General features: G+C 43.5%; 1 protein-coding gene across 1 annotated transcript in view; it reads left to right on the top strand.

Moving 5' to 3' along the window:
- JARID2 (jumonji and AT-rich interaction domain containing 2) overlaps positions 1 to 27,147 on the top strand; it is a 99,155-nt gene extending 72,008 nt beyond the window's left edge. The window contains exons 6-16 of the mRNA XM_086469572.1: positions 660 to 1,159; positions 6,351 to 6,443; positions 6,882 to 7,000; positions 7,164 to 7,234; positions 8,029 to 8,143; positions 12,448 to 12,553; positions 13,422 to 13,604; positions 19,150 to 19,280; positions 21,345 to 21,528; positions 23,039 to 23,146; positions 25,241 to 27,147. Of these exons, the coding sequence (XP_086325698.1) occupies positions 660 to 1,159; positions 6,351 to 6,443; positions 6,882 to 7,000; positions 7,164 to 7,234; positions 8,029 to 8,143; positions 12,448 to 12,553; positions 13,422 to 13,604; positions 19,150 to 19,280; positions 21,345 to 21,528; positions 23,039 to 23,146; positions 25,241 to 25,417 (1,787 nt within the window). The 3' untranslated portion in view covers positions 25,418 to 27,147. The remainder of the gene's footprint in view (positions 1 to 659; positions 1,160 to 6,350; positions 6,444 to 6,881; positions 7,001 to 7,163; positions 7,235 to 8,028; positions 8,144 to 12,447; positions 12,554 to 13,421; positions 13,605 to 19,149; positions 19,281 to 21,344; positions 21,529 to 23,038; positions 23,147 to 25,240) is intronic.
- Positions 27,148 to 27,528: the final 381 nt, after the last annotated feature.

Genomic DNA, 27,528 nt, shown 5'->3' with positions numbered 1-27,528 from the left:
CAAAAAACCCTTTGCCTCCCTTGGTTTTTTTTTTAAGGATTTTTCTGCTTATAGTGAAATTAATGACATTACAGTACTCTCTTTTAAATACTAACTGTATTAAAAGTGTTGTGCAGACGTTAGATAATCAATGTTTCACCTCCAGAAAGGACAGATACTCGTCTTTTTGATTGCCAGTACCCATTGACACTTGTTTTGCTTCTTACTCATATAAGCCAGACATGGGACTGGGTGGGTGAGGGGAGGGTGGGAGTGTGCAGGCTTTCAAAGAGCTGGGCAACTCTTATCTCCCTGGCTGCTGGGTAATGAGCAGGGGAAAGATGCATGTTAGGAGATAGCTGGGGGTGCTCTGGGAAAAGAGGGAATGAAACTTGAGGAGGAGAGCAGATTTAACCATAGGGAAGGCTATTGCCATTGGCAGAATGTGATCTGCTGAATGAATTAAGCTAGCAAAAGTGGCACATGCCTGTCTTCAGCAGGAGGCATATGAGATAGGGACAATACTGCTCCAGTGCCCAGGTGACCGGAGCTGTATGGGTGGCACGACCCATATGTTCCCAGCCTGGTAGCACACTTGATGTTAGCCGCCCGCAGCTTTCCTAACCTGCTCCTGTGTTTCCCTTTCCCCTCCTTTGCTGCCTGGAATGTGCGAACCCCAGGAGGCTGTGAGCTCGACCTGGCCTGCTTCGTCCAACTGATCAACGAGATGGGGGGGATGCAGCAAGTGACTGACCTCAAGAAATGGAACAAGCTGGCAGACATGCTGCGCATCCCCAAAACTGCACAGGACAGGCTGGCCAAGCTGCAAGAAGCCTACTGCCAGTACTTGCTCTCCTACGACTCCCTCTCCCCTGAGGAGCACAAGAAACTGGAGAAGGAGGTCTTGCTGGAAAAGGAAATCTTGGAGAAGAGGAAAGGACCTTTGGAGGGACATTTGGAGAATGCCTACAAGTTCCATTCCTTGCCCCGGTTTGAGCCTAAGAACGGACTCATCAATGGCGTGGTTCACAAAAATGGCTTCCGCAACAAGTTAAAAGAGGTCGACGTCCCACTGAAGACAGGCAGGCGGCGGCTCTTCGCTCAGGAAAAGGAGACCACGAAGGAGGACGAGGAGGAGGAGGAGGGAGTTCTTAGCGACTTACATAAATGTATATACAAGGTAACGAGGTGGGCTCTGCTGATTTTGTTTTGCAGAACTGATGGTGCTGTCGTCTGGGTGATGTCCAGCAAACCCAGCTGGCTGGAGGGAGCCGATGGGCTGCAGTGCCACCCCCAAGGCAGCAGTGCAGCCGGGCAGTCTGGTGGCTTTATCCTGATCTTCCTGGCTCTTGCGGGATGTCTGGAAAAGCTGGAAGGCGTTATTGTCATAATGAGGTGCACTGGGCTCTACTTCTACTCCCCTTCATCTCCTTGTGAGAGGTTCCCTGAACAGCTCTGTCCAATTATCCTTGCAGACACAGTTTTCGTTTTCATTTTCTAGTGACATTTAATGTAATGTTCTGCTTTCTCATTCCTCTTTCTTGCAAGTCGATTGTTGAGCGAAGTAGTGCTCCACATCAAAACTAACATCACTAGAAATACTACTACATTTAAAAAGACCAAATTGAAGTGCAAACAATATTTTCATCCACGATGCCAGATTTTGCTCGGTACTAACAGTCACATAGACGCTTAGTCCTCCACATATCAAGTATATCCATTTACGAAGGAATGTTGACTTTCACTGTATTTTATTTGGCAGACTCCTACTCCGGAGCAGGACTTGGCACTGCAACTCGCAGTGCAATTTTGAGTTGCATTAGATTGTGTAGCTGTGCTCTGAGAGAAATATAGCATTGAGTGTCTGTGCCCAGTAAAGGAATACACTGTTCTTCACTTTCCAATCTTGCTTCCATCACCAGGAAATGAAGCCAGATAGCCCGAAGTGGCTTATTGTTAAGCTATTTAGGGACTGCATGAGCTCATGACTTGAGCTTTAAAAGCTTGCTTCAGGTTTCTTTTGCAGCTTTAAAAGCTTGCTTCAGGTTTCTTTTGCAGCCTGTTATGATTTGTCAGCCCAAAAATTCTTTTACTTGAGGACTCCGGCCTCAATCCCACCTTTGAAAAGCAATCTCTTTGCCATGCTGCTGTTGGAGAGAAGCTTATCTAATGCAGCAGCATTTGTGAATAGTGAAGTGACATTTCTCTGCTTAATATCCTATGCTTAATGATGTTAAATGAAAAATTTCATACAACTTACCCTGACTGCTGTACGAACAACCTTGAACTTAGTGGGGAAATGCCTCCATCTTCATTTCTAGTGCAAGTCCCAAGTTAAAGTTTAGAAGATACAAAGTAACTCAAAAAGCAAGATTGGGATTTGTAAGAAGTATCCTAATCAGACTTAGAAAATAAAGTCAAGCAAGCAAAGCGCAGCTAGTATAACCAGCCGGAGTCTGGTGAGCCCCAGGCCTTTACCCCAAAACACCCAAAAACCACTGGCAGTACTGACAGCATCAGACCCTGTATGAGTTCAGCAATACCTGGTAGAAATACTTTGGTTCTGAGCATAGAAGCTGTTAGAGACGAGCATCGCTGAGCCTACAGGCCAGTGCTCTCCCTACCCACTAAAGCAGCTGCAGCACACAGAGCTGCTCAGACAACACCTCGGGTTGTCTCCCATGGTGCTGGCAGCTTCTCAGACCCTGGGGCTTGCCTGTTTGAATCCCATCCCACCCTCATCTGCGGTGCAGAGACTGGGGATTGCTGTCAGAGGTGGCGGACCAGGCAGAAAAGAGGGAGAAGCAAATCTGCAGTGGGATTCTGGAGAGATCCCTGCTGTGGAGGGCCCCGCGGGACGCTTGGTCAGTCTGAGTGGAGAGTAGCATGTAGCTTCATTTTCACAGCACTTGGGGGAAAGCCCTGTGGAAGGATTGATGCATGAGAACTGGTTGTGTCGCTTAGAGCAAGCCTCTAGAAATAAGAAATTATACAACAATCTTGATACACCCAGAGTAAGACTTATAAAATTACTATAGTTCATCACTAGGCTTTTTAATAAGACTGAGGTGAGGTGGTGCTGGCTTACAGATTTAAGCAGAGGGTACTTCATGGCATTTTACAAAACAAGACTTTTAATCCTGCATTCTGTGTTTTTCTTTAATGATGGTATCCTTCTGTGTGTGTGGCTGTGGAGGGGGGAGTCGTCTGTACCTATTAACATGTTTCTGAGAAAATCTGAAATTCATTTAACAGAACACGTCCTCGTGTTACAGTTTCTGCAGATGATGGGATTGTAATGGTTCCTTTCTAAAGCACAATGCTAATTTTGATTAAAAATAAAAAGCACACACAAACCAAACAACCCCCCCCACCCCTTTGATAAATGCCCAGGTCAGTAGATCGAGGGCTGGAGGAGAACTTCATAATCCTATGGCTATAGTCCAGTTTAGGCCATAAAGTCTATGCTTCAGACCATGAAGAGGCCATGTGTTCAGGATTTTGCACAGTAATTTCTGCAGTCAGCACGTGCTTGAGCTGAAACATGTTTTTAGAAAGAGACATCCAGCCTTCCAGGAGCGGTTACCACCATGTCACACATCAAGGTTAGAGTAAATCTCCTTTGTGTTCGGCTGACTTTCTGCCAGGACTCCCAAATGATTTTCAGTGTTGCTCCTTTCCAGGCTCTAAGGCCTGCTGTGCTTCGAAGTGTTTGCCACAGGCTGCTGTGCTTGCTTTCTTTACCCCTAAATGTATGGCTTTTCTACCTGACTCATAAAATACCGTTGTTTGTAAGTACATGGAGAAAACTGCTGTCATCAAAGAAGGATCTGCTGCAATATTTTCACTCTTCTCTCCCCAGTATTAGCTCTGAAAAAACTTTTAAAAATCTGTACTGGAGCTGACTGAAAACAGCATTTGTTCCTATAGGGAACAAACTGAAGTCTTATTAGCAGACCCGTTAGAGGGACATGCAGAAGAAATCACCGATGGAAGTTTTGCCAGCCCTCACATGAAACTGTCCCAGAAACGCCACAGTGAGCTCTCATCGGCCAGGGACTTGGCATTTTTGGACTCTGCTGAACAGGAGTCCCTCCTTCCCGCCTGTAACTGTTGTGAAATCTCTGTTTTCTGCTCGTGTTTATGGTTGCTTTAATGTCTTCAACATTCGTAGCGTTGTGGTGGCCTTCTCTGTGCCTTCCCTCTAGGCTCAGTGGTGATGGCAGCAATGCTCTGGGTTGGCTCTCATGGCTGAGACAGAGGCTGTGGAGAAAAATCAGGAGAGAAAATAGGAAATTTGGTTCCTTAAACCTTCCTCTGTCATATTGTCGCAGCAACAGAGACTCTGCTCAGTAGCTTGAAGCTCCCAGGACGGTTGTAGAACTGTTGAGATATTTTTGAGGGTGTTGAAAAGGGTATTTTATTCTTCAGCAATTCCTTTTGTGTTCTGGTTAAAATGCTCCATTACAGCATTTTAAATTTTTTTATGAGTTGGCATTAGAAAATTTTACAAGATCCCTCAGATTAAGAAAAACAACCAAACACAAAAACAAACAACAAAAAACCCTCAACCATTTCATTTGTGTTGCAGCTTTTAGGAGACTAAATAGATACCAAATTATTGATAGAGGAAGAAATGGGTATATCCAACTCTAAAGGGCTAAACTGTTCAGGTTTTCCACTTTTTTTCTTGCTTGCTGTGTAGCTGAAAAATGGAAAGATGCGGTTAATCTTGGAGGATGAGTCCTTATTCTTACTTTTCTGTGTAAGACGAGAGGAAGAGGCAAGTAACTGAAACGAGGAGGCTGCTGCATAGCGGATGTTGGTTTGCGAGTGGTGGAGTCTATTCTCAAATGTGGTGACTGTTGGTGCGGGCCCTGCGTTTTACGAGAGATTTTGTTGTAAAAGGCTGCCTCAATAAATGATTCATGAGGGCATTAAAAGATGAAGGAAATTGCCTATTGCATCGCAGAGCATCCAACTCCAAAGTTTATGGGAATCAGAGGGCCCCAGGCCCTGGGCATTTCACAGACTTTTTGTTACAGCTAATTATGGTGCATTCAATTAAAAAAGTGACAATGTTGCAACCGTAAGAGCATGGCAAAGTGGTAGACTTGGCCTCTGGGGGAATAGCTGCTTGTATAGTTGTTTCTCGTTTACTCTTGGGCATAGTTCTTAAATAAATTAAACACAAGAAAAGACTGAGGTGGTTTGGCAAATAAGTTTCATAATTGAAAAACCAGAAAGGTAATACTCTGAGTAATAAAACATTCATTTATGTGGAGTTTTTAAGTCTGTGGTTACTCAGATGGGCAGTCAGTGGACACGACAGGAGTTAAGAGGAAGGAGCAGTATATCTGGCGAGGGGGCAAAGATATTTTCAACCTCAAGTCTTGCAGAGCGATGCTAGTCTGCCTGCTGCAATGCCCTCAAACCAGTGCAGCCAAAGCAACTAGCGTGATGCCTGCCAGCTCTCGTGGCTCACAGCTTCCCAGCATGTTTCTTCTGCCCTGGAGAGAGCAGGCAATAGGGGTGTCCCTGTCTGGGCATACCAGTATGTCTGGGTAAAAGGAGCAAGTAGGTTCTCAAGCTCCTGCCTTCAGAGCCTGCAGAGGTTGCTTCCCAGAGCATCTGGTGTTATAGGTATGTGTGAAGGCATGTATCTGGAAACGTAGGTGTTGCTCAAGCACAAAACCAAGTCAGATCCTCTTCTCGTACAGCTTCTGCAGCAGTGGCAATTTTACAGCATTTTGCCTTTCTCAGCCTTGTAATAACAGGTCCTGGTTCCTTGCATTTGAACTGCTTTTATTGGATTGAACATAACTAGCTTTTGTAAGCAGGTGATTATGGTAATCTTGGTAATTTTGTGATCCCCTTCCATCACATACAATACTCATTTGATGTTGAACATTTCTGTGAATTTCCTAAGTCTTTTTCACCTGTTTGTATGTAAAGAGCATAGCCGTATGGTCCTTTGATCACGTATTGGATTTGATTGTAAAATCCAAGTAGGGTTGCCTACTGGGTCCTTTGCAACCTGACATGGAAAGCTGGGCCATGTCTGTCTTCTGTATTTATCAAGCATACAGCATCATGCTGGACAAAGCTGTGTACATGGCCTTCTTGGGAACATTCAGTTGGCCTTTTAGGTGGTTGGTTTGGTGATTCGATGTGATTAAATTTCTGTATCTTTTGCGGTATTTTCCCTCAGTTAAGAAATAAGCTTTTAGACCCACATCTGTTCTGGAGACATTGTCCTCCTTCCCCCTATCATGATCTGGGATCGAGCATGTAAGGAAAAGAGTGAGGCCAGGGGGAATGGAGGCACATGTTTTCATTTTCACTTTTGATTTTATTTCCTTTTTCCACAGGGTAGGTCTGTTTCTTTAACAACCTTCTACCGAACAGCAAGAAACATCATGAACATGTGCTTCACAAAGGAGCCCACCGTAGCTGAAGTAGAGGTGAGGCCAACAAAAGGGGTAGCAAAAGTTTTTATTCCAGGGGATTGAGTATGGGCATTCAGTATAGTTTATGTTCAGGCATTACCATAAGCAGGTTAAGGCTGTCTTGCATGGAAGGAAAATAGATGGTTAGGTAGACATGGTACTGATTCTTCCTTTTAAAGTTTTTTGACATTTTTAATAAAGGTGTGGATGAACCGAGGGCGAAGAAGTAGTCTTAATCTGTCATGTGCTGAAGCACAGGAGCCAAGAGGATCTAAATTCTGTCTTCCCAATTTATTGTTAATTTTGAGTATTTATATTCTTAGTTTTAATAGTGTTTTATGTTGAATTGCATGGAGGGTCATGAAAGCCATGTAAATTTCCGTGGTTTATATTTTAATGAGAGATACCTTGTCCAGGGCATTAAAATTGTGTTCCTGCTTTTTTTTACCGCAGCAAGAATATTGGCGGATAGTGGAACAGAAAGATTGCCATGTAGCAGTGCATTGTGGAAAAGTAGATACCAACACCCATGGAAGCGGCTTTCCCGTGGGAAAATCTGAACCATTTTCAAGGTAAGATCACCAAATTCACCTGCTTTGTCAGCTTGTGCCAGCTGCCCCGTTGTGCTGAGCGGAGGTGGGGGGTGCGAGGGTGGCAGAGGAGCTTGGCGCTGGGGACGTTGGCATGAGGAACTTGCACTGACATATGTCTGCCTCTCTGTCACCCGTCGAACAGGCATGGGTGGAACCTCACAGTCCTTCCTAATAATACAGGATCCATCCTGCGACATCTTGGTGCTGTGCCTGGTAAGCAAGTCTTGTATCTATGTTTCCAGCAGGTGACAGCATCCTCTAAACGTGGTGGTGTAGTCACCAAAGTCTTCTCCCTCTTTCTGGCGCCTCTGTTCGCTGGCTGACTGCATAGAAGCACAGTTGTACATAGCAGGTGGTGTTTAAAGGAATGAAGGCAGGTGTGCAGATAAAGAATTAATGAAGAATCGAGACCGTATACCTGCGGGGACCCAGTTATACTTGCAGTGTCCCTCTCTGTTGTTGCCAGTGTATCGGTGTTCTTGCTTTGTGTCAGGGTGATGGAGGACAGAGCTGTGCAACTTCCTTACTTGCAAAACCAGTCTGTAGTGCTGGACAAAGCAGTGCACAAGTTTTCTGAGTGGCTTCTCATGAGTGCTCCAGCTGCATATGTGCCATTGCAGGTGTGGAGCCTGAACAAACCAGCTGGGAAACGGGTTACCTGTTTACAAGTACAAGTACACTTGACAACATGAAGAAACCTCCTCTGATCAATGGCACTGAGGTTGAGTTATGGGTATTTGTAATTCTCTAAAGAATCAGAATTTTTGACAGCTATTGGAAAACAAATATGTTCAAGGGCACTGTAATTGGCTGGTAGATATTTTGTTAGTGGAAAATCCTGAATTGGTTAAATTATTCTCTGTGAATTATTCACTCTGGTAGGAAGACTTCAAACTTAAAGGTCAGATCACGGGTAGAACAAGATTTTCAACTGAAATGTCCTCTCAAACTGTCTTTTAATTAGAAACTGCAGTTACTTAAAACTCATTTTCTATCTCTCTGTTTAGGAGTGACAATTCCTTGGCTAAATATTGGCATGGTCTTTTCTACCTCATGCTGGTCTCGAGACCAAAATCACCTTCCATACATTGACTACTTACACACTGGTGCTGATTGCATTTGGTAGGTATTCTTGTGTTTTGTTTTCTTCGCATTCACTGGAGCGGTTGTCTGTAGGCTGGTGTTAACAGCAGCTCGTGTAATACCTTTTGCATGAATGAATCTCACCTAGAAGGTCCAGTGTGTTGTGGTTACAGTTTTAATGGGTAAATGGAGTATAAACTGAGGTGATGAAACAGCCTTTCCTGGAAGAAAAGTTTCACTTTATCTTCCACGCTCTATTCTGAGATTGTAGTAAACTGTTTCTGCTTGACATAGGGTTTAATCTATGGGAAGTTTTCATGGCATGGAAGCCAAGTGACAGCTAGTCAAAGTAGGATTTCCTTGGGCTGACAGAGACACTTGTCGAGCTAGATCCATATTGCCACTTGTAAAGTGATTGAATCTGTGCTCTAACTAAACAGGCACTGCTTTCTTATTTTATGCAAAATGTCTTGAATTCTGTACCTACCAGGTCCCTAGTATTTTCTCTCATACAATTTTTTTCATTATCGTATGATAATTTTTGATATGATTACACACATCATTCTAGTGTCTCAGTGTGGATATCACCAGTGAGTTGCTAGCTACATTCGTATTTTGTAGACACTTCATGCAAATAGGCTTAACACTGAGCTTATAAATGATTTTGAACATGCTGAATCCTTCCTGAATTCAGTGCATACGTACTACTACAGATGATGATGAGTTTGATTGCAATGGAAATAAAACAGCTGGTGGAGGCATTAGAGGAAGCAGGTGCTGCTGGCGTGTCGTGTGCCTTTCTGCCAGGTTCCTGTGGTATTGGTGGTATCACCCAAGAGGATCATCAGTGAGAATGATAAGCAATGTAACTGTGTTCCTTGATCAGAGAAAATGCAATAAACAGAGAAGAAAAGTTACTTAAATAGGGCCCTTGTGCAAAGGTGAAAAGCTGGTTCCTTTCCAGCAGTTCCCCTCCTGAACTCTGAACTTGGAGCATTTTGGCTCTTTGTTAGGTGTGACAGAAGGCCTGCAGGCCCCACTTTGCCACCACTACCATGGGGACTTCTGGATGCAGTGTCAGCTGCTCTTCATTCACATGCAAAGTGTGTGCTTTGGCCATAACCTTTAACTCTCATGTTTCTCAGCTGCTGCTGATGTCAGGGGTGCTGACCCAGAAAAAAGAATTTGAAATCTTGGAGGAAGCCATTAAAGCAGGAGCTCCTCTCTCTAAATAATTTAAGATGGAGAAATGTTCTGTAATCATAGCAAGGGGTAAAGGTAAACGCTGGGCTGTGCTGCAGACCTGGGAGTTTGCCACTTTCTGTCATGGGCATTTCATGGCTCCTCTCCCTCTTCTGTGAATCAGGAATCTGTGATCTTTTATAATGATATACTATCAGGACAAATTGCTGAGCAAGCTACATTGTCCTCAACCTTAGGGGAGTCTGTTTCTCACTATGACATTCATCTAGTCTTAAATGACAGTAAATTCCAAACAGAAAGTGTTCAAGAATCCCCTAATTAAGTTTTGAGGCCACTCTTCATACTGTGCACGTCAAAACATGTGCCTTTCGGGACTGAACAGGCTTGAATGCAGCCAGCCAAAGTTTCAGGAAAGGCTACTTCTGTTTTTCCAAGCTGAGAAGAAAACCAAAGCAGCCATTTGCTTTTTCTTGGTGGGCTCACAAGTACATCGCTTCACGTGTATTTGTGATGATTGCCATGATGAAACATGGGCAGTAAGCAGGAATAACTCATAAGAAGAAAGAAATGAAACGCCTTTGTCTATAAAAGCTATTTTTGGCAAGGCTGCCAGGCTGAAGTGTCAGGCTAATATTCATTATTAACTCATTACAAGTTTTAGTATTGCAATAAAGTACCTAACTTTATTGAGGAGAAGGTGAATTTAATAACTCTGTCTGGCACAATATCTGGAGTAGCCCTGACAGCGTTGCATTCAGTGGCTGCTTCAGTGATAATGCAGCAGCCTGCTGGGCACCAAAGCTCTCTTCCATATTGCAAAGTCCACCCAGCATCCAGAAATCTTCTCTTCAAAGGACAGATCCCTGTGGTACTAAAATCTGTGGTGCTTCATTTACCTGCAGATTGCTCAGACCACTCTCTAATCTCAGGTTTTACCCCCTGAAGAGTAAACAGGGGAGAACTCAATTTTCCTGCAGGGCACAGGTCAGTGACCTAAGCTTTTTATTCTGGAGGGATCCTCTAGTGCCCATTAAGGGAAAGAAGAAAATATTATAGTGGGCACTAGAGGATGTTCTGCCCAAGACACTCAGAAGTCTATATTGGCTGCTCACTTCCCATTTTTATAGGTACATCAAGAATTGCAACGGAGTAGAATTGCAGCATATGCCACAGTTGCAAAGGGATCCCCATTCCCCTCAGTTATGCCAGAAGCCAGATAGTCCCATGCACTTCTGTGCTGCCCTTCCTCTTCACACATCCTTCTTATGCTTTTTCCTGGGCCCATCTTGTGAGAGACTGCATGCTTGAATCTTTTGGCTGTTCCACCTGTATTTTCTGACTCGGAAAGAGTGGGTTCTGCCATATTCTGGGTTTGGATTTAAAATATTTTCATGACCATTTAAAATCTGTTACTGTAGTGTAACTAGAGTAATATGCTAACCGGTAGAGCTGTTCTGAAGCTGTCACTGTTGGCCACACAGGTACTGCAAAGTATCTGATACACGGCATACACTTAAAATTGCTGGTGGGACTTGATCCTTATGAAGATGAAGTTCTTCCACTTCACCTCTCTCACTTTAGGATTTCCTAGCAAGGTCCTGGTCATTGTCAATATATATGAAAGGAGTCAGTCTATGTACACCTGGGCAACCAGCTCATTAGAGCCCTTATTGTGGCTACAGTTAGCTGAACGAGTGGATGTTGTCATCTGGCTCTCGGCTTGAAGATCAACAGAGACAAATCAAAGTCATCATCAGTACAGTGAATAGTAACGAGATGTTCAAATCATAGGAAGCACAGCCTCCTACAGACCGACTGAGCAGGATAACTCAGTGTGACACATACGGAGTTAATATTAGCACATGTTATAAGCAAGTATCCTGACCAGGTCTGTCAGGCCAGCAGAATGCTTTATGAAATTGATGGAGAGAGCAGATGAATGACAAGAAACCTGCACCCTCTCCCCAAAATCTTTCTGGATTCATGCTCTTCTCTTGTTGCCAACTTCGGAAAAATGGCTCTGTGTGTGTGTGTGTGTGTGTGTGTGTGTGTGTGTGTCTGGTGTGGAGGCAAATGGGCTCTAGGTTGAGGGCTCTTTGCTTAAAGTGAACTGGAGATGCTTTTTACTTGCCTAAGCATAACAAATCCAACTAAAGTAATGTCACAGATAAAGGATAGCATGGCAGCAACTCAAGGCAAGTTTGGGAATCCCAGGATTTGCACTGTGTTTCCCACCAAGCTGCACTGCTTAGCTTGCAGTTGTCAGCTACCAGATCTTGGGAACAGGTATCTTCTGGGTGGCTGTAAACCATTACCCTTCTGGCAGGGTGCAAGCAAGAATAGCGACTGACTGTCACCACACTGCCTCCCTGCATCCAGCAAAATAGCAGTTCTCTGGGTGCATGAAGCTGAGACCTGAGACTCCTACGTTATTTCTTGTCAATTCTGCATAGGGAGCACTGCTGGCAGAGAGGACAGCTGCTTCCTTGGCTTCTAAAGGAGAGGAGGATGTGCAACTTGGCATATACTCAGTGGAGTTCTAAATCTCTCTTGCTGCTTTGGCTGCTCTTTGTCAGGCCTTTCTTTTATTGCAAGGGAGAGGAGGGATGTGGGATCTGTTTAGTAAGCAAGGCAAGAAGCTCTTGGGCTACTCTGTGTACTAAGACTAAAAGTGATTCGTAGTTTCTTGGTCATTACAAACAGAAAAAGTTATTAAATGAAAAGGTCCTTTGGTTGATGCACAGGTAATATACAGAACCATTTATGATAAAGATAACAACACACATTGGTGCTCACGAGATGCAAACTTCTGCCCATAATTAGCTGGTTTGGTGCCATTAAAATGAACACCATTCTATTGCTGATTTCTGTCCTCTGATTCTACAGAGCACTGAGTTTTCACATTTCTGTTTTGGGGATTTTGAGTCCTTTGGCATGTAGTGAGCACCATCAGACTGTGTCTAAATAAACAGCTTTCCATGAATCCTCAGTGTTTTACCAAAAAGAACTGTGTGGGAAAGCCTGTGTTTAATTTCTTTCTTTTAATCAATGACCTGGTCTGAATTGCCTGTTACTGTGTAGCTGTGCACCATTATTTACTCCACAGTAAGTCTTTCTCTTTTCCTCTGACAAAACAACAGGTATTGCATTCCTGCTGCGGAGGAGAACAAACTTGATGATGTGGTACATACCCTGCTGCAAGCCAATGGCACTCCAGGGCTGGAAATGCTTGAAAGTAATGTAATGGTAGGTTAACGCTGGGAGAGGTGTTCTCATCTAAGAACCCAAGGCTAATCAGAAGGCTGCTTTTGGGGGGATTTATTTTGGGTTTTTTTCTTATAGTACAATGATGCAGAGGCTGTTGTTAAGATCTGACTGCTTCCTACTTGCAGTGTTTACCCACATGGCATTTTTCTAACAAGGCTCACATGTTAAAATGTTGAAATAAAAATAAATATGACAGTGCGATAAACATCTGACAGTGTGATAAACATCTATTTTTAATACTATCCATGATGTATTTAACCTCACAAAGGGAGTGTTTTGTAATCAGTTAATCTGCCGTGATTGACATTTTATGATGCCAGGAGAAGCCTAATACTTCAGATTTCAACATTTTTGGGCTCCCTTGTTTATTTTATGGATAACAATTTTTATTTAGTGCATTTAAGTATAAATTTTGGAGCTCGCAACAAAAGACCCTCCCTCAGCTCTCTGTGTTTCCATCTCTGACAGCAGTGCAGCAGCGAGGTGGATTCAATGCCGAGTCTGAAAAAAATCTAGATGGAAAAGCAAGCAGCCCGTGTTACTTGCTGTGGTAGTAGGTAGTATTGTTTTGAGGCTTTGTGTTTGAGATTGTTTGGCAAGTGAAAGTTTAAACTGTTGGTTTCAGAAGAGTCACTTCTGTGAGTCTCACTCCAAACAATAAGCTTCAGCATGTGCAGAAGGGGAGAGAGAGGGCAAAGAGAGCTGAGCTGTCAGCAGAGCTCAGCTTTTCTACACAAGTAGCATGTGGCAGTACCCAGCAAGGAAGGGGATCTAACTGTGACAGAAAGTTCTGATTTTTTTTTTCTTTTTTTTTTTTTTTCCTTGTTTTGCTTTTATGTCTTTCTAGATCTCCCCAGAAATCTTGTGTAAGGAGGGGATCAGGGTGCACCGTACTGTACAGCAGAGCGGGCAGTTTGTTGTCTGTTTTCCTGGATCCTTTGTGTCTAAAGTGTGTTGTGGCTATAGTGTTTCGGAAACGGTGCACTTTGCTACCACCCAGTGGACAAGTATGGGGTTTAAAACAGCTAAGGTAAGTTGAGAAAAGGAGTTAAAATGGATTCACGGCCCTGCCATCTAAACCGGCAGCACCAGACATTCCAGGACATTCCAGGATCGATAGCATTGTGAGACTAGTACAGCTACATCTGTTTGTGTGGACTGTTAAATAAAACAAGGAAAAAGTTCTGCGAGGCATGAGACGATCCAGTGTTTTCAGAAAAGCAACTGAGTTAATAATTGACAGCTAAAAACTTCTGTATATTTGAAAAATTCAGAAGATTGCTATGCCTGCAGACCAGTGTGCAAGGAAGCTTTAAAAAAATCCTTCCAGAGCTAATGATAATATATTGTATTATGCTTACTAATTCTTTTTTAAGTGATGTTTTCTAGAACCATTAGGATCTCAGGTGCAAATATCTGACTAACTGTGCTTGTTAGCTCCTATGATAAGCAGAGTCAGTTAATACTCACAGCTGTATTGCTTGTCTTTCTCTGCCCCTTCATTCAGGAAAAGCTGTTGATCAGGGCAATTTTAACTTTAATCAACTTGAAAATCTTTAGGTTCGCTGACCAGCCCATCCAATACTAAGATGTAAATAAAAAAAACCCTTCCCATTCCCTTTTCACAAAACTCACTGAGGCAGGTTGCCTGCAGAAACAAACAGGTGAATTGTCCAGTCGTCATGATTTTGGCTACATTTCTGTGTTCTTGGACAAAGAATATGTCACTGCTCGTTCCCAACCTCCTCGATACACTATGGGTTACAGATGCTATTTTGGTAGTGTTCTATAGCTGAGCCACTAGTAAATTGTAATTTACAGCTTCAGACCAAGTGGTTAGTAAGTAAGTAAATATAATAAGTCCACAGTTAGGTTTTGGTTCTTTAGGGTTAATGGAATTCTTCCAGCCTGGTTATACTAACTGTATATTAACTTAGTTTGAAATAAAAGGTTATTTTATTACAGATTTATTTTGCGGGAAGGTGGGAATTGTATATGTGTGTAGGTAAGGAATGAGAATCCTGAGCTAACCTTTTCTGTCTGAAGGTACACAGTTATATTAACTCCATGTGCTGTATTTATTGCTCTACTGAACGCTTGTTTGATATTGTGAAAATGCCACTCCTGTAAGAGACAGAAATCACTATGCAGCAATTAAAAAGCTCTTCTTGGTGCCTCAAATTCCGAAGAACAGTTTCTTTTGGTTAATTTTTAAGAGCTTTGCACTGGGTAAAGATAGGCTGACTTGAAAATGCAAGAGATTCCAATCTATGATAACCTGCCTTGGAAACTGAAGTCACAGCTCTCACAAACTTTACAAGAACCACAGATACGTGCTTATCTGGAAACACCTCCTGCGTTGTTCTTTTCTTTTTTTTTCTTTTTTCCCCCCTTCCCCTTCTTCTTTCCTCAAAGTGTTCTGTGTTCTTAACTCCCTTAAATTTTGGAGATTCTTCCTTGATTCCTTCACTTTGACAAGGCCCTTTGCCGTTTTCAAAGGCTGGCCGGGATTGTGCTTTTCGGAGGTTGTGAGACATTCTGTGTAAGGAGCAAGATTCCCATTTTGGACTGTTAATGAACTCGCTGACAAACAACTGTACCTTCCCGTCTGTCCGTTCTCGACAGCAATATTGATGGTTTTCAGCTGTATGATACAACTTTGTTTTCATTCTGTGATACTGTGACCTGATTTTTTTTATAGTGACTCTTCTTATATTACTAAATGATGTTGCTTCATTTCTGTATTGAATGACTGCTGAATCTCCTTTAATATATGGAAAAATGAAATTCTGCATCTGAAATTGCATTGATTTCAGTTTATAAGGAGTTGGGACAATTGTTGGAATAAAAGAGTTTTTGTATAAAGCCTGTGTAAAGGGACAGACAGGTTTCACCTAAACCATACATGGCACCAGGCTGCTGGCTCTTAAAAAACACCCCGAGAGCTCTCGAAATTTTAAACTCAGGATCAGGAGATGGTTTACGTGGTGGAAGAGTTTGTTTGGAATGGACAAGGGGTAACTCCATATCCTCGAATAAGGCGCTGGGCAAAGTCAGTAAAACTCGTTTAGGAAGCAGGAAAACAGAATATTGAACTAAATGAATGCACTCTGGTCTAGCGGTTTGGAAATAAGGAGGAGTGTCTGGTTTTAAAGGAGGTCTTTGGTGGTATAGGGCCTACCAGAAACTGGTGGAAAGAAGAGACTCAGCCGGGACTGTAATACAAGAGGAAGTAGTAGTGCATAGGAAAGATGGAGTTGGTCATCCAGTTGGAGCAGCGCTGCTGCACACTGAAGAGAGCTTATGGTCAAGACAGACAGATGTAACTCTGTCACCAGTGACAAAATCCTCATCCTAAATAGGAAAAGCATGGTATTGGCACTCCTGACTGTCCAGCCAAGATGCTGGCAGGGGCTTTATATGTACATCCCCTGCCCCCGGCCCCTGCCCAAGCTTTAGTTTGGGTGAGGAACGTGCCTTTAAAAAAACACCACACAGTTACCACTCCTTGGTTTCCATCACAGAGCTGTCTTAGCCTGAGCAGGCTGGGTTGCTTTCAGACGAAACCAAATGGGAAGAGGCACTCCAGAAGTGCACCTGATGGCCTCCAGACACGGGTGGTGCTGTGGCCACAGGACCAGGCTAGGCTGCTCTGAAGTAAAGCCATCGTCCTGTGGATGTTGGGGTCCTCGGCATCAGCTGTACAGCTCTGCACATCCACTCCTGCTTCACCGTACTGGGTGCTGTGTTGCATAGCCTGTGTTGTGCTAAGGGAGGTGAGAGGAGCTGCGAGGACAGGACGTATGATGATGATAGAAAATGCTGGCGTTTGCCCCCGACTAGGGTAGTGGTTGTGTTAGTGTGTGATTCCAGAACTGAAATGCCTTCAGGGAGCAGCCAGTCAGGAAATCCACACAAGGAGAAGGAACTGTCATCTCGCTACTCAGCAGTGGTGGAGCCCAGTTCAAAACATCCTTATGAAAGAGCTGCGCTGTGATGGTGAGCAGAGATTAAGAACCTTGAAAGAGCAGTAAAAACCAAAATATCCACTACTGTGGTGTTTCATTTCAAAAGACAGCCTTGCATAAAACCAAGGAAGCTTGTTAAATTGAGAACGCAGAAGGAAGGGTTGAGTGTTTGCGTGCAGCGTAGAAATTGTTTAAAGATGCCGTGTTAGAGGCTCACAACACGTGCACATTGCCTAGCAAAAAAAAAATAATTTCACAGCCAAACCCCCACTAAACTTGGAATGGCTAAACACCATGATAAAGGTTTCTGTTTGAAATGAGACCAAAAGATCCCTTTTGTGTCCAGAAGATGAAAATGCAAATAAAACAACCGCTCTAGCAAGATGCATGTAAATATACACAAATGCAGACCAAAACGAGATTTCGAAGAACAATTTCCTAAAGGCCAATAGAAAAAAAAAAATGTAGAAAAGAATGAGACCAGGGCAATCAACATGGCTTTTGCAGCGAGGTCGCAGCCCCAAGGCCATTGACAAGAGTCTGTGAGAATTTCTGGAAGACTTTTAGTGAGGTTCCTCAGAAGAGGCTCTTAAAGAAATTAACCTGCCACGGGTAGGGAGTTCATACTGAAAAACAACTGATTTAAAGAGAAACTGAGGATGGAAGCACATGGTCCGTTTTTATCATGGATGGAGGTCTCCCTCTGTACTCCTCAGGAATATGTAAGATGCTAAGACCAGTGCAGTAAATAACATAGAAAGGGGAGTGAGGAGCAAAACTAACCCTTTCTACTGAGGCTATTAAAGGTAATGACAGCAAAAATGAAAGCTGCGAGGTGTTACAGAAAGGCTTCATGGTACCGAGTGATCTGAGTGAGAAAATGGGTTGGTAAATTTTAAATGACTCAGGAGTAAAAATTAATCCTGATCTGCCAGACACAGTGATGGGCTCTGAATGAGCTCTCGCTTCTGAGAAAGGCCTTCGGATTCCTGTGGAGCTGCTGGCCAACTGCTCTGGAGAGACTTAAAAAAAAATCTCTAATGTTAGGAATTGCAAGGAGAGAATAGAGAGCAAAGCAGAAACATCACTGTGGCGTGGTGTGGGCTCTTGCTGTGGCCATGGCTCGAATACTTGATCAATTCTGAATCCCTAATTGCAAAGGGGATGTAGAGGAACTAGAAAAAGCACAGTGGAGACTGATAATTAAAGGTATGAATTAGCCTCTGTATGAGAACTACTCAGCCCGGAAAATTGATGACGGAGAGGTACGCACGATAGTAAGACCGGATCACAAGTGGCAGGGCGATGGTAATTATGATTATGAATGTTTGCTGTCTCTCATAATGTTGAAAAATGTGTCATTAAAAGAAGTGATCGGGCAGCAGCTCAAAAGCAAACAAAAGTGTTTTTCAGTCCTGTATGGAAGAGAAAAATGCACAGGGGTTCAGCTAAATGCAGAGATCCAGAGAGTCGAGCTATGCATGGTGCAGCCCCGCCTGGGGCTGAGGCGGCCCCCGCCAGTGGAGGCGCAGCCTGGCTGCTGCCTCCAGCCACCGCCCCGGCCCTTTGCCCTGGCTGCCTGCGTGACCGCGCGGGCTGTTCGCCTGGTGTGGAGGGGCTGTTCTTACACATAGACTGAGCAAGTCTAACATGAACAAAACCTCTCGTACTGCTCCTAAAAGTGCAGCTGGCCCGGCCCCAGGCAGGCATTAGCAGAACCTTCTGGAGGAGGCTCTTCTTACGTGTGACCCTCTCTTCAATGTTTTTTGGTCAGCAAAGGGTACTACTCCATTTTATGGCACATATTAGTTACCACTTCAATGCGTGCAGTCTGTGCTATTAAAAATGATAGATTTTATGATATATTGGATCTTATAAAAGAAATACCAAGATCATGTAACGAGGGTTACAAAACTCGGTGAAGAAAATTTAAGGTTAAAGAGAAATCTTAATTTTTTTGTTTGTGATGAGTAGGTATTTGGTGGGCTTAACTCCGAAACGAAATGGCACCTTCACATTACGCTCCAGTGTTAGCATCGGTTGGAACTTCTGATTGTATAAAACAAAACATGTGTCTTCAGACACGGGGAAAACTCTAGACTTTTCCCAACTGCAGAGTAAACCAAGGCATTTGCCTACCTAAGAGTTCTGTGCTGTCATGCATTCCAGGTGCTTTTTGCTCTCTACTGGTAGCTTTGAGAGAAAATAAAAAGTTAGAACAGGCACAAGGGTATTCTCTGTGAAAGCAGTTCACTATCTGGTAGCACGAGTTTGGTTTAGGTGTTTGAGTTTTGTTCTGTGGCATTGGTTCACTTAAAGCATGTGCAGGAAATCTTCTTAGTCAGTTCACAGGAAGAGACCCAGTTCAGCAAAGTGCTTGGGCACCCGGCTTTCCACTGAAAGGACTGATTTATAATACAGATTTATTTCAGGGTGAAGTTAGGTGCTGGATGTAAGTTAGGAACATAAATACTTTGTTTAATTTGGACTATAGAAAGCTCTTTTTTTGGTTGTTTTAAAAGGCTGGTTTTGCTACATTGAATTCATTCTAGAGAACTTTTTATTTTCAAATTTGCTCAAGAACTAATTTGGCAATTTCTGTCCCAGGAAATGAAGAGACGACGTATAGCCAAACCATTTTCAATGGAAAAGTTGCTTTATCAGATTGCAACAGCAGAAGCAAAAAAGGAAAACGGACCGACTCTGAGTACGATATCATCACTTCTTGGAGAGCTCAGGTAACGAATTGGGGGCCTGTTGTACCTATTTTGTTTTCATTGACAGACTCCAGAGGTGGATGACGTAAGTAACCCTTTCGGACGCATGTCTTTCACCTACTTAACCAAGCAAAAGCCCAGCAAACATGCTTGAAGACAGCCAGATGTGGAAGAAGCAGTTTCCTTGGCTGTATCTGGTGCGAGGGTGCCCATGGCTAGGATGTCTTTGTCTAAGAACTCCCTGCTTTGGGCCTCATCAAAGAATTAAAACTACAGTTTGCCTTGGGTTTGTATTTTGTGGATTGTTGGTGCTGAGAGTCAAGATTTCCTGGTGCGTTGGGTGAGCTACGTGGTGCCAAGTGGTTAAATACCTTTCTTTGGTTTTTCAGCCTCTCTGCATCAGTAGCCACTGTCAATGCATGTCTGTGACGGGTTTAGCACCAGAAACCCTTGTCTTCAGCATCAAGATTGTTCCACTGCAGTTGTAGAAGGGACTTTGTGTACAGCACGTTGTCCTCATTTAAACCACTAAGTGAGCAGCTTATGCATGGGTGCTAACGCATCTTGCATTAGAATTTGAACATGTTACAGAAAAAAAACTTCACACTCCTTTTTCTCTCCAGTATTAAGATATTTAGGGTTTCTCTTGAGATAGGTAAAAAAAGAAAATATAATGTTGCCTGGCTTCCTGTGTAATGATCTTCTCTTTTGTTCCCTACCATGTAGTTGCTACTACCTATCTTTCAAGTTTGTGACAACTGATACTCGAGATGTCAAGAAAGTTTTGATGAATGGAATCTACAAACTGTATTTAACTAACTAGCATGTTCATTTGGAAAATTTCCAGTGACATATTGAAGGGGAAAACAGCCCATGTGTTGTTTTAGTGTTCAGAAAGAAATACAAAGAGGTGTGCCGAGTGCTTTACCTGCAGCTGCTTCCCCTGTGGGAATAATCACTTCCAAGTGCTTTTTTTTTTTTTTTTTTTCTCTCTCCTTGAAGAGGAAAAGTCTGCAAGTGTGAAAGGTGAAACAGAAATATTGGTGCTTGCAGTTAAACCATCACATCGACCTCTATCAGAGTGGTTCTCAAACTTGTTCTTGTGCTCAGGTTGGAATTCTCTGGAGGATATCAGTCCTTCCTGTGGCTGCTTATGTAAAACAAAATCCCAAGCAACAAAACCTGAACAAACCAACCAAAGTGGAACACTGTACCATATTTTTTTTTCCTTTGTTGTGTTTTGCTTGTTTGTTCTGTGTCTTTTGCTGCCTCCTCTCCTGATCTGCCTTGGTTGCTCAGTTTGCCCATGCCATTTGCATAGCTTGGCTTTCCACTCATCTTCAGCTGTGTCTGGTAGTGAGCTTTTTTACTGTCCCCTTCCATCTGCTCAGCTCACTCCACACTTGCTGCCTTCCACTCGGCTCCAACCCGACCTGCTCTCCTAATGCTGTATAGTTCAGCATAGGAAGTGATGTCCACCTTGTGGACGCCGTGGGTAAAGGGTGGCTGGAGGGCTCAGTCTTTATTCTTAATTGATGTCTCCTTCTTTTTCCCCTGGGTGTACAGCAAGACCTTCGTCTTTTGGCACAATCACTTGTCCTGCTCCCCCTTTCCTGCCTGAAGCACCTCATGGCAGCAGATCCTTGGTTCATCTCTGCCTCCTGGTGAAGGTGGCTCTGTTACTCCTGACAGCAACGGCTCCTCCTCCTCAAGGTGGCTTTTGGCAACTTCAGGAATGACAGTCATGTTAGCCACATCTCCCGACTCTCCACATGGCCCCGAGCAACCATCGACCTCCAGGAAGTACTCGGCAGTCCCCAGTTCTCTGTGGAGCAGTTTGAGAACCACTGGCTTGATACAGTGGTCGCTGTTAAAATCCGGAGATAGCTTTTGCAATTAGGCAGCGTTTCTGTGGTGCTGGCTGTCTCGCCATGTGTAGGGAATGGCACCAACCTCCAACAACACTCAGGGCTTTGCTGTGTGGAGTTATGGTTTCAGTGATGATGGTGGTAAAAGGGTTGATCGTACGTGGTTTTGTGATGGTATGAGGCGATGCCAAGGTCTAATTGCATAAAACGTTCACAGGGACACGGAGCTGAGGCAGCGGCGGCAGCTTTATGAGGCAGGTCTCCATTCTTCAGCACGCTACGGCAGCCACGACAGCAGCAGCACAGGGATGGATGGAAAGAAAAAGCCTCGAAAGTGGTTGCAGTTAGAAACGTCGGAGAGGAGGTGTCAGATTTGTCAGCACCTGTGCTATCTCTCCATGGTGAGTAAAACCTGCTGCCACCAGTGGGGTAGTGTCCCCCCGGTTCTAATGTACTGCAGTGGACTATAAGCATTTGAGAGACAGCACCTGACTAGTCACCTCGCACGCTGCAGGCAAGGCGCGGAGATGTTGGTTTGGTTTGTGTCAGAGCGTTTGTCGCCTTGGGCAGCGGTGCCAGAAGACAACGGTAGTTGTGTCAGCTACCTTCCCTCTCCCCGTAAGGAAGGGATAAACCAGTGTCTCAGCCGCTCTCCGACACCCATGAGCACGTCTGCATTGCACTGGGAGGGGTAACAAAGATACCTGCAGGTTGCCAGTAGCAGTAAGTCACGGCAGAACAGTTCTCGGGGTGAGCCAGCAAGTCAAATACTGCTCCAAGGCTCGGGCGTGCCACTGCAGCCCGTGCTGTGACAGTTTCCCCACACGGCAAATTGCAGGATAGGTGTATCCTATCTGTTGAGCTACGGTGCTGTTCGCCAGCCTGTCTGTTCAAAACCAGAAGCTGTGCCCAGAAACTTTCTTTTTGGGAGTAATTGCCCTACTGGTCTTCAAAGGTGTGCTAACCACTGTGGTCACACTCCCAGGGTTTTAGCTGTATGCAGAATACCTAGAAATACAGCAGTTTCATTAAAAATACCAAAAAGCCCCTCCCACAACCTAATGTAGCACTTGATTCCAAGATCAGCTATTTAAATAAATGTAATACGGTGCCTGTGAGTCCATATTCAGTCCTTTTTCCTGTCATGTTTTGGGGTTCTTTTTGGTTATAAACGTTAGTTTTTTTGATGGAAGCACAGTGTAACTGGTAAATGATCAGATGTGGCTGTTTCCCTCCCTAAAACAGAATATGCTCAGTTTATAAATGTCTTGAAAGTGCTGTTTAAGCGGCACTAGTTGGAAGTAACTTTAAAATGAGTTTGTTTAAAAAAACAACCAGTCAAACCCTCTTAATTCTGGTCTGTTTGCTCTGGAGTAAGTGTAAGCAAGGGAAGGATTTTTTCCTTGTTGCTCTTAACAGTAGCGTGATGGGACAAAGAGTCAACTTGTTTGTCCCATGCCAAGCTGAGTGTGCCAGGCCAGCTAAGCGAGCAGGACCTCTGCTCAGCAAGGCAGTAGCTGAGGGACCCTGTGGCTGCACTTCTCATTTTATCCTTATCCAAGACAGCATTTAATGGGAAATGACTGCTTCCAGGAAATCTCAAGGCTATATATTAGATACCAATAAAGCCTTACCATTATTTGGATCTGGCCTTCATATTGGTCATTTTTTAAAAAAAATTATATGTATTTGCCAACGTTAGCACTCAAAAAGGTATGTGTACTTTCTTTTTCTTACACGTTCTGAATCATTTCACAGTGTGTAATGCTTCTTGTTTATGCCTCCTTTTCACTAACTTGTAATAAAACACAAGTTTAATAGTAATTCAGTCAATAATTCAACAACACGGCTACAATTTGGAGCTAACTGGCTTCTCCCCCCCCCCCCCCCCGCCCCTGTGCTTTTATGTAGGTTGTACAGGAGAACGAAAACGTGGTCTTCTGCTTGGAGTGTGCCCTGCGGCATGTGGAAAAACAGAAGTCTTGTCGGGGACTGAAAATGATGTACCGTTATGATGAGGTCTGTACAATGCTGCTGAGCTCTGGTACTGAAAACTCGGGAGTAGCCTTAACCCTGCCCTTGTCCTGCTGGGACCTCAGGAGACTGTGCTGGGTTGTTTTGGTGTGGGAAGAAGGTGCTTTGTTACGATCCAAGTAAAAGAAATAGAGGGAAAAACGATTACAAAGATGAAACTTGGATCATAAACCACTTGAATATGCGTTCCAGAACAGAGAAGCCATTTAATGTGTTGGGGTGCTGTAGAACATGAGGCTGTGCTCTGCCTAGTTAATTTATGGTAACTTTGGTACTTCGGGGCAATTTCTCTGTGTTGATAACAGAACGTTCACGCTGACTTACTCCAGCCCAGCCTGAACCTTCTTTAAGGCAGACTTGTAGAGTGCTCATAGATGAGCGGTCCAGTCATAGCTTCAAGCAAATGCGATGGTGAATAATGACGGAACTGGAGCTGGTGATTTAGGGCTGTGCCCGCGTTCGGGGGCGATTCTGCGCAGCAGTACGGTGGAGCAGCGCCCCTTCGCCTGTCGCCCCAGCACCACCTCTCCACTGTGTGTGAGGGGGTGGGTGGGGAATAGAGGAGGGGAGCGTCTTACTGTTAGCCCCAGCTGGGGACAGTGAGGCAGTTGGAGGCACCACACCATCAGTTCCCAGAGCTCAGTGCTGGTACAAGCAGCTTTCCGAGAGGGGCTTCGCAGCGGTTTCTGACACCTGCGCATAGGGGTGCGGGGAAGCGCCCAGAGGTCAGAGAGAGCCTGAAGATCGCACCCTTGCGGCGTGTTCGGTTTTAACTGCAGCCTCTGTTCTGGTATCGGGAACTGCAGATACAAACAACCTACAAAGCCCAGACAACAGCGAAACCACCTTCGTAATGCAGTAACTCGGAAGAGGTTCAGGAAGTTATTCAGAGAGTTTGATGTAGGCTCTTACTCTTGAGATTGTTCAGTCCCTTGCATCCTGTGTTTTCACAGCTCTATTAGTTCTATTGAGGTTTTTTTTTTCAAGCCTCTGTTTCCAGCAGAATCACATACAATTATTTTTTCTAGGTTTTGTAATTACCGAGTAGGCATTTTAGGCTGTGCTGGGAAAGGCAAGAAACCCTCTCTCTCCCTCAGTACAGGATGATGATGATGATTTTTTTTCAAATGTAAAAAGCTGTCACAACATTTCTACCTTTCTGAAGGATACTCACTGCATGCCTGGTTATTATTACAGAGGTATTTTTTTTAGGGCTATGAATGAGGAGAGAGCGAGCCTGCATGACAGACGCCATTTGTTAAATCTGTTTAACTGTTGGGTAGACTTAATTAATGAAGCTGTTTCAACTTTTGCACAAAACCAACTGCTCAGCATTCTTAGTAGGATGAGACAGCCAGTTCAGAAAAAACTTCTTCCCTCCCTCCCCAACGCCTGCCCCCAAACTCCAGCAAATCAGGAGTGGGGTTGGAGCAGAGCCACATTGACGGGCAGCTGAAGGACTCCTGTCTCTTGCTGATCACAGCCCCGTGGACCTTTTTCTGGCTTGCCCTGTGCCTGGGTTCAGAGCACCAGGGACACCCAGAGAGCCTAAAATGCATTAAAGGAAGGTAGCAACCTGTAACCCATGACAGCAGTGTCACAAGGAAAAGGTGGAATCTTTTTTCTTAGATTTTAAAGAAAGATTTAGTAAATAGAAAATCACAAGCAATGCTATTGTGGATTTAAATTTCTGGCATTTGTAACTTTGTTCAGCAGCGGGTTTCAAATTGTATCCGAAGAATGTTTCTGACTCCAGCGAAGGACCCTTGCAGCCCAGCTCCTCTGTCCTTGCCTAGTGGCCAGAGCTCAGACCTTTCTAGTTCTGATCGTACTGTCTTTACGTTTGGAGGGGGAAGCTTCAGTGCTGGGCTACTGCACTGTACTTTATACATGACTCCTGGGGGTGAATAGGCAGTGTATGAGCCAACCTTCTGCATAGTTTGCACGTACACAGCTTTGCTTTTCCCTCAGTTTGGTGCTTTCAGTCAAAAAGGCAGCACTGTGTCTCTTGTCCATCAGAAGCGACTGGAGAAAGAGCAGATGGTAATTTGTGTTTTGTTTTTCCCACTTCCTGAACAGGAACAAATAATCAGTCTAGTCAATCAAATCTGTGGAAAAGTATCTGGTAAAAACGGCAGCATTGAGAACTGTATCAGCAAGCCTACACCAAAAAGAGGACCTCGTAAGAGAGCGACGGTTGACGTGCCATCATCTAGGCTTTCATCCTCCAGTTCATCCAAAAGTGCTTCAAGTTAATCCTGAAGATGCCAACACTCTCATTTTGTCAATTTATATATATTTTTTGTAATTATTATACCATAGTTTGGAGTACTTGCTGTAGAATACAAGCTGTCTTTGCACTAGCTCTAAAGAAGATTTTCTTCTGGTTTTAGAGAACTAATTTTGTTTTAGCATTAAACTGTTGAATTTTTTTTTTGTACTTAGAATAGATAGATACAGCAGTCTGATTTTTTTAAACTGCCGTATGTTCACTGTTTTAAAACCGGCAAGGGGCTGATAAAATATTAATTTGTATTGTCCCTATGGCTGAAAAAATAAAAAGCCTTTTTGGTAACTATGAGAAAACGCTTTTAACCCATTTTTTGGATAGGTTAAAGTTTGATGTGTTTTATAATTTGTTCTCCAGTCATGTGAGCAGATTTTTCTAGAGAGAAAAGGGATAGGAGACAAAAACTTGAAAGAAATTGCTTTACTTTGGCTGTCTTTTATTCTGTCACAGCAAGATGAGTTTTGTAATTTTTTAAATTGGAGAATACACACTTTGTTTGGGAGGTTATGGCAGCTGAATATGGACTTTGTTTCCTAACTGTAGGCAAAAGGAGGAGATTCGGAGTATGTTCTCTTTTACCAGCACATCACTATGCATCTGTTCTGAGGGGGAAAAATAAAAATTAAAAAAAAAAAAAAAAAAAAAAAGGAAAAAAGACTGCCTGCCTTGAGGAGTCACGTGAGGGAAAACTGTGCCTGATTTCATTAGGAAATCCATTCTGTTATTTTTTGGTGCTGTTGGCTACTTTATCAAAAACCCTTCAATAGCATCCTTTAAAAAAAAAAAAAAGAAAAAAAGAAAAAAGTGATCGAAGCCATAAGTGCTTCTTTTGTCATAGACGTGCAATCTTTCTAACATTCCATTTCCATTCCACTGCTGTTTTTCACACCTTTACACAGTCAAGCATTAATTTTTGTTTCATTATATGATCACATTTAGAGCCACTAGCAGGTCTGCATATTTCTTTTGAATGTGAAAATGCATTTGCTTTCATCTTGTCTATTTTTTCTCTACATGTTGTAACAAAAAAAAAAATCACACCTTTTGTACATATGCCTGTAAATTTTTTTAAATACTTGAGCCTTTTCTTGGGGTGGGGGGAGGGATGGCGAAGAGACAAGATGAAGAAAAGCCTTACGTTTCACTTTCTTCATCGGTTGGATTGGATGCTTACAGGGTTTTTCTTGTAACATTTATAAGTGCTGCTTACATCACTGAACAACAACAAAAAATAATAATGGAGTAGCTGTTGCCCTTTTCTGGTTGTGTGTACAGTATGTGTGGAATAAAAAAGGGAAAATGTTTTCACAATCTGTTTTGTTTCATAATTGACTTCAACAATACCGTAGCTACCCATATTGCACTGAGCTTGCCAGTGGTGACTGTCAGGAAAGTCCTATAATACAATTTGTTGGTTGTTGTTGCAGAAGACTGAACTGTTTTGGAATATTTAACAATAACATAAACAGAGTCAAGTGTTTTCAAATGTGGTTGTCTGGTTTTTATGGCCTTGCTGTGTACTTTTCCCTCTTGACAGTAAACTTCTGACTATGGCTTACAGTTTGACATTTAATTTATTAGCGCTGCTCTGCTCTCTTTCCTTGTAAGGAAAGACTTCATGTTGTTTATTGCCAGTTTTTTGTTTACTTTCCAGGTTTGTACTACGAGGTTTAATAAAAAAAACAAAACTTTTGGACATTTTGTCTGTCTTCCAGAAAGTGAGTAAAGTCAGCTCCTTCAAGAAAAATTTCTTCCTTGTTAAATAGTAAATACCTAATTCTACGTAGTGAGCTGCTTCTAGCCTTCATGTCCCAGAGTGGGGCCAGGAAACACGCTGTCAGGTGAGGCAGAGGGTGTCCCTCAGCCCTTGGCTGTGGCAGGGCAGGCCACTGAAGGGACCTAGACAGCTCGTCCTGTTACTTACGCTGCTTCTGCTTACACTCCTTCCCTCCGCGCGTGAAGAGCAGGAGCCAGGGGCCTTCTCAGAGGAGAGCAGATCCCTGCAAACAGAGCGTGAGACTTGACAAGAAACGGGTTAGACATGTTCAGACCTCAAGTTTAGAGAGAAAAATGACTG

The sequence above is a fragment of the Leptosomus discolor genome, chromosome 8, assembly GCF_034619465.1.
Source record: "Leptosomus discolor isolate bLepDis1 chromosome 8, bLepDis1.hap2, whole genome shotgun sequence".
NCBI lineage: Eukaryota > Metazoa > Chordata > Aves > Leptosomiformes > Leptosomidae > Leptosomus > Leptosomus discolor.
This window is presented reverse-complemented; position numbering and strand designations above follow the sequence as displayed.